Raw genomic sequence first — 11,801 nt, forward strand, 5'->3', positions numbered from 1 at the left:
TGAGGTCATGTCAATGAAAACACTTGGCAGATTATAGACTGCATATAAACGGGAGGAGGCGTTCCCACACTGTGCTCAAGAGAAAAAAGATCTTTGGAAGAGCCTGACTGACTGATTTTCAGGGCTTAGCAACAGCTCCCAGCTACCCTTGGGAAGCCTGGTGCAAAATCCACACTTGTTTTCCTCCATTCCTTCTCCGTCCCTGTCCGTGGGTTTTGCTTGGAACTGGCTTCATTTCAGGTCAGCTTCCACTTTGCACGGATTTATGCTGATTGGTTGGTTTCAGAGGCTTGGACTCCTTATTGCATCACGTATGGGACAACTAATAAAAAGAGTGCTGTCTCTCCAGACCATTCCCAGCCCTGACTGAGGAGCATCTTTGTGACTTGAATCTAGGTCACAGGGATTGTTAATTCCATGGGGTCACAGTTGCAACCAGTGCTTGGAGCGGGGAGGGGTGGGGGAATGGAATAAATAAATACTTTACATTTGACTTTCCTGCAGAGATGCAAAGGTTCCTAAAGGTTTATAAGATAGAGCCCTGTAAGGTTCATTCTCTGGGCCTCTCCTTGAGTGTTTCGGAAAGTCCCCTGGAATGTCAGAGAATAGTACCCAACCCCTGGGGGTGGGGGGGTGGGGGAGTTCTTATTCTGTGGTCTCTGATCTACTGAAAACGCCTCCTGCCTCAATCTGAATTACAAGAGGCTTTCTTCCCCCCCTCCCTTTTAAAGTGCCCTGGGCTCCCCAGGCGGCTCAGTAGTAAAGAATTCATCTGCTAATGCAAGAGATCCAGGTTCGATCCCTGGGTCAGAAAGATCCCCTGGAGAAGGGAATGGCTACCCACTCCAGTATTCTTGCCTGGGAAATCCCATGGACAGAGAAGCCTGGCAGGCTACAGTACAGTGGAATCACAAAGAGTCCCAGGCGACTGAGCACACGGGCACAGCATGCAGGCTTGGAACTGCCATGTATATCAGTCAGTTCAGTAGCTCAGTCCTGTCTGACTGTTTTCGACCCCATGGACTGTAGCACACCAGGCTTCCCTGTTCATCACCAACTCCCAGAGCTTACTCAAACTCATGTCCATCGAGTCAGTGATGCCATCCATCCATCTCATCCTCTATCGTCCCCTTCTCCTCCCACCTTCAGTCTTTCCCAGCATCAGGATCTGTCCCAATGAGTCAGTTCTTGGCATCAGGTCGCCACAGTATTGGCGTTTCAATTTCAGCATCAGCCTTTCCAATGAATATTCAGGACTGATTCCCTTTAGAACTGACTGGTTAGATCTCCTTGCAGTCCAAGGAGTAGAACTCATGGTCAACAAAAGAGTCCAAAAATACAATACTTGGATGCAATCTCAAAAACAACAGAATGATCTCTGTTCATTTCCAAGTCATTTATATAACAAGAGGTAAATTCCAAGAGACTATTTCATGCCCAGGTAGAATAGCATCTCAGAGAATGCTTAGCTAGGAGGGCTTGATGGGCGAATCCTGCTCCTAGAGCAGCGGGCAAGGAAAGTGGCCCCTGGGTGGAAGAGCCCTAGCTTCTGCTCCACACGGTTTACCTCCGCTCACTTGGAGAAATACTCTTTCCATGGCCTCTTCTTCAGGTTTTTCTTGACAGTTCATGATTAATGTACCCATAACAGCAGACGTGGTGCTTCTTTTTTTAGTAAAGAGGGGGCAGCCATTTTCAAGATATAAACAGTAATCCTGTAACTGTTGTCTGAAGTCAAAGTGTTAGTTGCTCAGTTGTGTCTGACTCTTTGCGACCCCATGGATTGTAGGCCACCAAGCTCTTCTGTCCATGGGATTCTCCAGGCAAGAATACTGGAGTGGGTTGCCATTGCCCATGAAGTGACAATTACACATTTCCCCCACAGTTGTCAGAATGTTGCATTTTACCTTGTCTTTAGGGGAAGACCTGCCATTGTAAGTTTCAGACCCTAAGGAGTGACAGCCGGCATTCTTTTGGAGTGCCTGCTTTTCTCATACGGCCAGATTTTGATTGGCTTTTTCTTCAACTTCAATAAAAATTTCCTGAAATGTGTACTAGAGGCAGGTGGTACAGAGGAGAAGCTGGAAGCAAGAACAGTAACTAACAACTACTACATGCCTGCTGGGGAAACATTTTCCTTCAGGAAACTTCCCTCCATTTGCCTTAGTAATTCCCACAACTTTGCTGTATGTTGGGGCTACCTGGGTTTTAAAATACTTGTTAAAAACACTGTTGCCAGGTTCTCACCCCTAGACATTCTGACTTAATCAGAGTGTGACTTTGGCAACAGGGATTTTTTGAAGCTCCCCAGAGGACTTTTTTTTCCCCTGGGGGGAGAGGGGTGTGGGGGCTACTCTGGGTCTTAGTTGAGGCGTGTGAGATACTTAGTTGCAGCATGCAAACTCTATAATTTCCTGACCAGGCATGGAACCTGGCCACTTGCATTGGGAGCCTGAAGTCAGCCTCTGGACCACCAGGGAGGTCCCTCCCCAGGTGATGCTAATGTCCACGAAGTTAGGGAACCACAGGCCCCACTTCATTCTTCAGATTTCAGCTCAGTATTTCCTCCTCCAGGGAGCCCTCGCTGATTCTCCCTTTCTGTCACCTCCACACACATCCATGACCTTGACCCAGTTGTGTGTCCCTCCCCTGGGCTCCTGCAGCACCTGGTACTTAACTCTTTCATAATTCTGGCCCCTCACTCAGTGCTCTTTCTCAAGAATACTGGGAGATTCTGAAGGGCAAGGGTGTCCCACACACTCTTGATTTGCCAGAGCCTGGGGCATTGTCGGTTCTCTAAGTACTAGTTGAAGGAGTGAATGACTTTTCTATTTGGACATTTCCTTTTACTCATTCTGTACAAGCCAGTTTACTTTCTCTAGTGATAATAAATGTCACTTTGTATTGCCCACTTAATCACACTTTCTCTAATTTTCATGGTTGTTGGATAGGTGATAGAAATGAAGCATTCACGTTATTTTATGTTTTATATATTCTATAAAATATTTTAGGAAATATAACCAGCTGAAGGTATCAAAGATACAGTTATTACAAGAAGAATGATAAATTATTAGATTTGGTGGAGCACGATATATGAACGTAATATATTATTTTTATTTAGGTCTCGACTTAAAAACAGGTTCTGTTATTTTTTTAAAAGCTTATATTTTATGAGATGTGCTTTATAAAGTTAGACAAGGGCAAATCGGGTAAGGTCTCTTTTGTTTGGTTCATAGGGACTTAATGAAAGGGCGCGCGCACACACACATTTCTCAAATTGTACCAAGTTTTCTTTCCAAAATTCAGACAAAGGAACAGATCTGCAAACACAGGACCCCCTGTCACATCACGGAAGGAGTTAGATTACTAGGCTGGTCGACGACGGGGGCCTTCAGAACCCCAGTAATTGTCTCCACGTCTCTAGCCCAGCATTTCTAGATTCTGCGACGACGTCCTCAGACTTCTTAATGTCCCGCTTTGTAACCCCGGTCGGGCCGCGTGAATGGTGGTGAAGATAACGTGACTGCGGAGCGCAGGGTCGGCCCGGGAGGGGCTGGGGGCCTGGCCAGTGGGAATGTTGGATACGGAGCGGCGACATCACCCCACCGGAATCAGACCATCGCCTCCATTCAGTGGCGGAATGTGGGCGGGCATAGGATGCACGGGCCCCTCGGCCTGCAGTTAACCCTGTGCGCGCCCGCGGTGGAGCATTCCCAGGCGCGCGGAGCATCTCCGGACACGCACAATACGTCACCGGGGATACGGAGCATCCCTCGCTTCCAAGGACCATGCGCAGTACTTTGGTTTGCCAAGTTTATTTTCCTCTAGATATACTCGTGGCTCTTTTAGTGTTGCCTACTTTTTTCCCCACTCTCATCATTTAATCACCATAGATAGTTATATTTCTCAGGACCACATTTTCTCACTGCAATTCAAATAATTTAGAAAACATTTTAAGATAATCATGGGGCTAGATTAGGGTTAGGGTTAGAAAAGTTGAAAATGTAATACAACAAGACAAATGAACGTTTCTCTACCCTTCATCTGCATTCACCATTTGTTAGCATTTTGCCATTAGCTTTGTCATATATCTGCATAGAGGTTTCTTTCTCCTGAATTACTTACAATTTCAGATCTAACATTTTGCCCTGAAATAATTCACATGCAGGAATTGGCATAAGGACGTTTTTCTTTATAACCATAATACTGTTATCACACCTAAGATACTTTGCTTAAATAATGCCACTTAAAATAGAGGCCATATTTAAAATTTTTCAATTGTTCACAAAATAAATTTGTGAACTTTTAACTAAATTTTTAAAAAATCAAAAATCCAGTAAAATTTAATGTTTTACATTTGCTTTTTCTTTTTACAGTAATTATGTTATACAATTGTGATTATTTTCAACCTCCCTGGCATATTTCTGGAGTTTAAATTTGTGCACTGTGCCCAAGAGTGTACTATGGATCTTGACCATAGTTCCATATGCTCTATGGTAGTACCTTGTTGTTTATCCATATTACACTTTATTTTTTAATCCCTTAGATCACTGAGAATGAATTACTAGTCAAGATTGTGAGAGAAAATATCCAAATGGAACTCATAGGAGGAAAAAAGGAAATAGAACATTTTCAGAGAGATCTGTTTATTTTTTTAAACTCTAAGTTGTAGGTTAAGACCATACAGAATGTGAAAAAAATACATATAAATTATTTAATGAATATATAACTACTAAGTGGAGAAGTAATGACTAATCAAAGCAATTAAAAATTTAAAAGAATTATCTCTTTTAAATCAGAAATCAAAACCTCAAATGCTATTTTGGATTATTACCTGATAAAGAAGATTGCATTCATGAAATCAGCAAGCTAGATGAAAAAGAGGAGACCTCTGGAACTTTTGGAGGGGGTGGATAAGGATCCTTGAAAATGACAAATACATCTTTCCGCATGAAGATGTTCCTTGCATTACATTTTTTAAACTTAATTTTTTTAAAACTATTTTCTTGGCATGGCATGTAGGATCTTAGTTCCCCAACCAGGGATTGAACCTGCACCCCTATGCATTGGAAGCACAGAGTCTTAACCACTGGACCACCAAGGAAGGACCTTTTTGTTTTATTTTGTTTTAGCCCTGCTATCCAGCATGTGGAAATCTTAGTTCCCCAATCAGGAATCGAACCTGTGTCCCTGCAGTGGAAGCACAGAGTCTTAACCACTGGACCACCAGGAAAGTCCCACATATATGTGAATTCATTTTCTTTGATATTTACCAACTTTTAATCATATAAAAATTATAGTTTTCATATGTATATATTTAATTTCTTGTTGTTCAAAGGTATAGTTGAGACAGGAGGATAGACTATATTTTCTAGCTTGTGTCATGATTATTTACTATTCAGACATACAGTAAGTGGACTTCGCTCCACTGGAATTCTTGCTCCAGACTCTGCAAATGTTGGAGGAGGACCTAAAGAGGGAAATGCTACTTGTTGTGATGTCTATGCCTAAATAATCCTCGTATTCCCATCCCTGTTTCCACAGCTCTGAGAACCAATTCCTTACCCCCGTAGCCTCCCCTGGCACATTTCCAAAGAAACGCTAGTGGGACAGACCTTCCTTCAGATGTGCTTCTGGGTTTAGCACAGCCCATTGCTCCCTGGGGACCTAGCAGGGTCCTTTTCCTGGGGGTTAAGTGGGAAGTCAGTTTGAGCAAAACCACACAGTGCAGGGGGTGCCTTTGATCCCCACCAACTGTTCACCTGGGAGGTTAATAGGCAACCATTGTTCCCCAACACATGCAGGGTTCAGACTTGGGAACAGGCCACCAAGGCAAGCTCACAGACTCGTTAACCCTTCTCACTCTTAGATCTGAGCTCTCACTTTCAGTATTTAACAAGGACCAAGAAAGACTATGAATTTCAATTAGGATCTAATGGCAAACTTTGAGATAAAACAATAGAATGATAAACAAAGAAACTTTTATGCTATTGATACAGAATTTTGTGAACTGGCATTCATTACCAAAATAATACACCAGTCCTGGGAATGGCAGCCCCCTCCAGTATTCTTGCCTGGAGAATCCCAGGGATGGAAGGGCCTGGTGGGCTGCCATCTATGGGGTTGCACAGAGTTGGACACGACTGAAGCGACTTAGCAGCAGCAGCAGCCAGTCTAAATGGTTATGTCTAAGTTATTTTCAAAATTCAAGAAGATCATTGACATTAAACTATAGTTATTATTTAAATGGCAAATGAAACTTCATGGCTATTAAAAGAGAAGGCCTCTTCTACTATTTTGAACAAATTTACCATTAAACAGTAGCCAGATTTTGAGGTTGCAGTCCAATGCCCTTGCTGGCCACTTCCAGCCCCTGCCCTTTTACATGCTACCAGCTGGTCCCATGAAGCTAATTATCCCTTCTGCAAATAACTTCAGCTCTACCAACTTCCGTCTGCCCCCAGCCTTTCTAAACCAGCCAACCTGCTTTCAAGCAAGCATGCTGTCATCTGGCACTGAGGTCCTCCTTCATTCTCAGTGACTCACTCAAAGTTTTTATAACTGTAGGTGCCAGCCATTCACAGTTACTCAAAGTGATTTCACCCTCCAGATTTTACTGAGGGTTTATGTTGTGGATTTTAACAGGGCTTTGCAGGAATATCCAAAGCCATCTAAGAAGCTGGTTGCCTACCCACATGGTGGAGACTGTTGATGTGAACTCAGGAATAAAAGATGTGACTGTCCTAACCAGCTTCCTCCTCTGGGGCACACTGCCAACAATAAGTTTTCAAAGTACTCTAATCCTGTGTGTGTGTGTGTGTTCTGTTGTGTTGTGTGTTCTTTTGCTTTGCCTTTTTAAATATAATTGAGAGCCCTCCCAAGCCTTGAGCAATAATCAGAAGGGAGAAAAGAGAGAAGGTAAAGAGCTGCCTCTAAATATTGGAAAATATTTCATCCTATGACACTCCCAAGGAGTACTGACACTTGATTAAATGTAAATTGTGACCTCTCACCCTTCTGGGGATCCCACACAAGTCTTCTTCCCTTCAACCTCTCTACCTACATCTTAAAATCAATGCATAAGGGCCCTCTCCCTGTCTCCATGTGGAGAAGAATTGTCCTCATTGTGATCATTATGCGTGGGAACAAAAGAACTATAGATCAAAGGTTTAGGGCCCTCAGCCCTGCCACAATCACATGACCACCCAACTCAAAGGCGGCAACTGTCAACTGAAGTGCTGGTCGGAAGTTTCTGGCCTTTTATGGAGAGTCCCTGTGGTTACCTAGAAACAGTGCCCTCACGTCATTTACATTGTTTTGCACTGTGCCGCTGACAGTCCTTTGGGAGATTCTGTATTTAGCCATTTCAAGTTGTGCCCTTAATGAAAGCATTCTTTTTTTCTCTTCCTCTCTGAAACATACAACCCTGCACCCATCCAGTCCCCAAATTCACTTTGATTTTCCTTTGGAACTTTAGAATCAGTCTGCCTAGTTCTCACACCACAAAATCCTTTTGGCATTTTGTTATCATGTTTAAATGTGTCGATTAGTTGACATTTTTTAATATTAAGCCTTCTTTAATAATACTCATAATCACAATCCATATATGTTTTAATTTACTCAGGTCTTTCTGTTTTGCCCTCAAGTGTATTTCTGTGTTCTACATGTAGCTCTTGCATATTTTTTCGTTGAGTTTATTCTTAGGTATTTTACCTTGTGTGTGTTAGTCACTTAATCGTGTCCAACTCTTTGCAACCCCCCCCCCACCCCCAGACTACTCTGTCCATGGGATTCTCCAGGCAAGAATACTGGAGTGGGTTGCCATTTCCTTCTCCAGGGGATCTTCCCGACCCAGAGATGGACCCCAGGTCTCCTGCACTGCAGGCAGATTCTTTACCGTCTGAGCCACCAGGGAAGCCCGAGGTATTTTGCCTTGGCTAGTCATTATTGGTGGCACTTTACATTATCTTAGTTCTGCTGTTTTCTGTATATAATGACCGCTGAATAATTTTAATATGGCTGAAAGCAGCCGCCTTGCTTTACAAAAGGGAGAGGAGAGCTTTGGAGCCTGTTTTTAACAATTGAAATGGGGAAGAGTTTAAATGTGGTGAGTCAGAGGTCACAGGAGGAACAAACTTGGGGTAAGTTCATCAAAGCTCTGAAGCCCTTAAGCGTCCAGCAGGAAGTAAGGAGAACAGCTCTTTGAAGTTGTAAGATAGCTATGGGGCTGGGAGGGCAGCTTTGGTCCCCAAGCCTCCAAAAGCAGAAACATTGTGATTTCAAGTGGTTGTCATCTCAGTGTTTTGCCAATTGTGTGAAGGATGTACAGAACAGGTAAAAGTTTACATTTTCTAGGGGCTGTTCAAGGAGGGAGAAGTTCAGGAGATATTCAGTATCTGTCACATTGTTGCATTTACAATTGTTTTAAAGGATAAGAGGTGAGAAGAACAGGTCAGCCAAAAACCCTTTCTACCTGGTGGTGGCTCAAATGTCTCAGAGATTGAGCCCTATAATATAAATGAATAAAATCGACTGATAAGGTGTGCAGGAGCAGTGGAAAAACTCAGGAAAATATATCTAGGGGCTTCCCTGGTGGTCCAGTGGTTAAGAACCCACCTTGCAACGCAAGAGGCACTGGGTTTGATCACTGGTCTGGGAAGATCCCACATGCTGCAGCTAAGCCCGGGTGCCACAATTACTGAGCCCTTGTTCTAGAGCCTGGGAGCCAAAACTATTGAGCCCACTTGCAGTAACTACTGAAGCCCACACCCCTGAACCCTAGAGCCCCTGCTCTGCAACAAGAGAAGCCACTACAGTAAGAAGCCCTTGAACCACAATGAAAAGTAGCCCCTGCTAGACACAACTAGAGAAAGCTTGTGGGCAGCAACAAAGATCCGCCACAGCCAAAAGTAATGAAATAAATAAATCTTAAGGAAAATATATCTAATCTAAAGAGGGCAGCCAACTTCAGCATCATGTTGCCATGCAGAAAGGTGTGTCAAATGTTGTTAGATCTAATTTTACACGAGAATTCAAACATCTGGCTTTTTATATGAAATTATTTAATTTTCAATGCTGGCAACAAATCCCAATTGGGAGGAAGGGAGGAAGAGCAGAAAAATGATATAACTACATGCAGGGCAAACAGAAGAATGATAGGGCCCAGGTTTGCCAGTTTGTGATTTTTCCCTTATGCAGACTTGTTACTTCTTGTCTTCCCCCAGCAATTCAAGATATTTTTAGGAACTTAACTTCAAGGTATAGTCAGAACTAGATCAAATGCAATCAAAATTTCCATTGTCCTGCCAGTTCTTTAAATCTAGCCATACAGTTTTTATTGAGCACCTAATGTGTGCAAAGTCTATTATTACATCTTACTTAAAATGGAATATGTTAACAATTAATTACATGAAACAGAGATATGACTTCCATTCTGAGATGTGTGCTTACATTTCAGCTGTTTTTAAAAACACGATCAAACACAAAGAGAATTGTTTTTTAAAACCAACTTCTATAATTCACTTCTGAATTTGGAAGGTTAATGGGAAAGTTTCAGAATACCAGGCATCACTCTGTTTAAAAGCAATACTTCTAAAAGAATTCAGAGGCAAATCATCTGGAAAATCTTTTCACTGGAGTCAATTTTGAGCTCCCATTGGCTTTGATCCCTATAGGGATCATCTATGACTGGAGACAGCACCCAAGTTCATACTAATTCCTAAAGAGAAAAAAAGTTGGTAATCTTGTCAGTCGAGTAGATGAGAAGACACTGAAAATTCAGTCTGGCTCAGGTTATCAATTGTAATATAAATGTGTTAAATAATGTACATTGTATCCTGCTTCCCACAGGAGTCACATCATTTTAGTCACTTTTTCCCACTTCCTTTTTTCAGCCTCTCTCTGTACCCATCTCTCTCCCCAGTGAACAGTTTTTGCACATCTGTTTCCACTGTTTCTTCTGCTCTTAATCAGGCTCGACTCAATAATTTTTAACTTCTCTGCTGTCTCAGGTACTGTCCACACCCTTTACACTCCCATCCCAAGCTCCCTACCCCCACCCCCACTCTACCCCCAGTCCCCTTCTAGAACCGGGACTCCCCCACTCTCCTGCATCTCCTGGCCTAGGATGCCCTTAGTTTTACCTTCCCGGCTGGGCGTAGACCCACCTCCCCCGCCCCCCACCCCACTTCCCCAGGCTTCCCCAGGCCCGCATCCTCAGCCATTCCAGAAACTGACGAAGAAGCTGCAGAGAGAGTGCCACTTCTCAGCACAGTAGGTGTCCGTGAGCTTCGCGTTCTCGTCCAGCCCGTCGGGATCAGGCCCGGTGCCCAGTGGTCGCTCCCCATCTGGGCCCCAGGCCGCCTTCCTCTTGCCCCCTTTGGGCTTCTGCTCAGAGGGCTTCCCTTTGGGCGGCGCGCTCGGGGGAGGCGGGGCCCGTGCCGCGGGGCCGAGCGCGGACTCTCGGGGCTGCACCCGGCTCCTGGCCCGGGGCTTGGGATCCCGGGGGAAGCCGGCCGCCGCCTCGGGGCTGAAGACTGGGAATGCCTGGGGCACCAGGCGCAGCTCCGCGCCACGGCCCTTCTTGCCGGCGCACAGGCGGGCCTTGAGCGGCGCGGGGTCGTGGCAGGGCCGCCGCTTCCTGCGCAGCCCGCCCAGCACCTGCTTCCAGTAGTGCGATGGGCGCGCGGCGTAGACGGCGCAGCGCCCCGGCTCTCCGCGGTAGGCGCACTGGTGGCGCGCCCCGTCCGGGCCTTGGCAGCGCAGCGCCAGCTCGCTGCCGGCTTCGGGCCCTGGGGCGGGCGGCAGGAGCTGCCAGCTGCACGCGTGCCGCTCGGGGCTGACAAAGCGGCCGGAGGAGCCGCCCGCTGAGCCCGAAGCCGGTTCGGCCGCGATGCCGGCCGCCCCCTGCTTTCTCCCGGCGGCCGCGAGGAGGCAGCCGCCCAGCAGCAGCAGAAGCGAGGGGGACGCTCGCCACCTCAGAGGACCCATGGCTTGTGGTGTCTGCGCTCAGGTCGGCTCTCCAGGGACCCCCTGGGCGCTTCAGCGGTAGCGGGGCCAGGAGAGCAGCATCCTTTGGTCCTGGGGACAGAGGCAGAGACGGCTACTGACAGAGGACAGGCATCTGCCAACCCGCCTCCCCAGACTCCCTGGCGCTGGTTTCCAGGGGGCAGCAGCAGCTTGCGAAAGGCCCTTCTGAAGTTTTCCTGAGAAAAAGCCAATTACTGTCTAAACAATCTTTTTGAAACTATTTGCGCATTGAGGTTATCTCCCCAGTGCAAATACTATAGCAAAGTGACGCCTGATAATTACGACTTCCCCCTCTACCCCCTCTCTTCACCCTCCGGTAATTATATACAATATCGTTTCAAATTATTCTTTGGAAAAATGCACTTTTACTGCACTTTGAACTTACCGAATTCTGGGAGAGGTGGCAGGGCCTTATTAAGGTGGAGCGAATTACTGCGTGAAGGATTGGTCTGTTTTAGCCGACTCCCAGTGAATGAACGTGTTATCAATGGAACAGAAGGGGCCTCCCCCACTACGCCCCTCCCAAACTTCTCTTTCACTGGGAGATTTCCCATCACCGCGCCACACACACACACACACACACACACACACACACACACACACACACACACACACACACACACACACACACACGTATGATGAAAGTGACGCTATAACATGAAATAGAAATCTTTTTTGATTCCAGGGTTTAATCACGCGAATTTTAACGTCATTCTTTTCTTTCCTCTTACTTTTTTTCTTACTTGAACTGTATTTATTTTCATTGAATTATC

The 11,801-nt window shown here is 45.4% G+C and overlaps 1 protein-coding gene across 1 annotated transcript; it reads right to left on the reverse strand.

Moving 5' to 3' along the window:
* Nucleotides 1-10,215: 10,215 nt before the first annotated feature.
* FGFBP3 (fibroblast growth factor binding protein 3) lies at nt 10,216-10,989 on the reverse strand. The gene has a single exon (XM_065920006.1). It carries the CDS (start codon nt 10,987-10,989, stop codon nt 10,216-10,218), a length of 774 nt encoding a protein of 257 aa, XP_065776078.1.
* Between the last annotated feature and the right edge of the window lie 812 nt (nt 10,990-11,801).

The sequence above is a fragment of the Muntiacus reevesi genome, chromosome 2, assembly GCF_963930625.1.
Source record: "Muntiacus reevesi chromosome 2, mMunRee1.1, whole genome shotgun sequence".
NCBI lineage: Eukaryota > Metazoa > Chordata > Mammalia > Artiodactyla > Cervidae > Muntiacus > Muntiacus reevesi.

Coding starts and splice junctions, on each gene's coding strand:
- FGFBP3 (XM_065920006.1), bottom strand. CDS start 10,989: ATGGGTCCTCTGAGGTGGCGAGCGTCCCCCTCGCTTCTGCTGCTGCTG.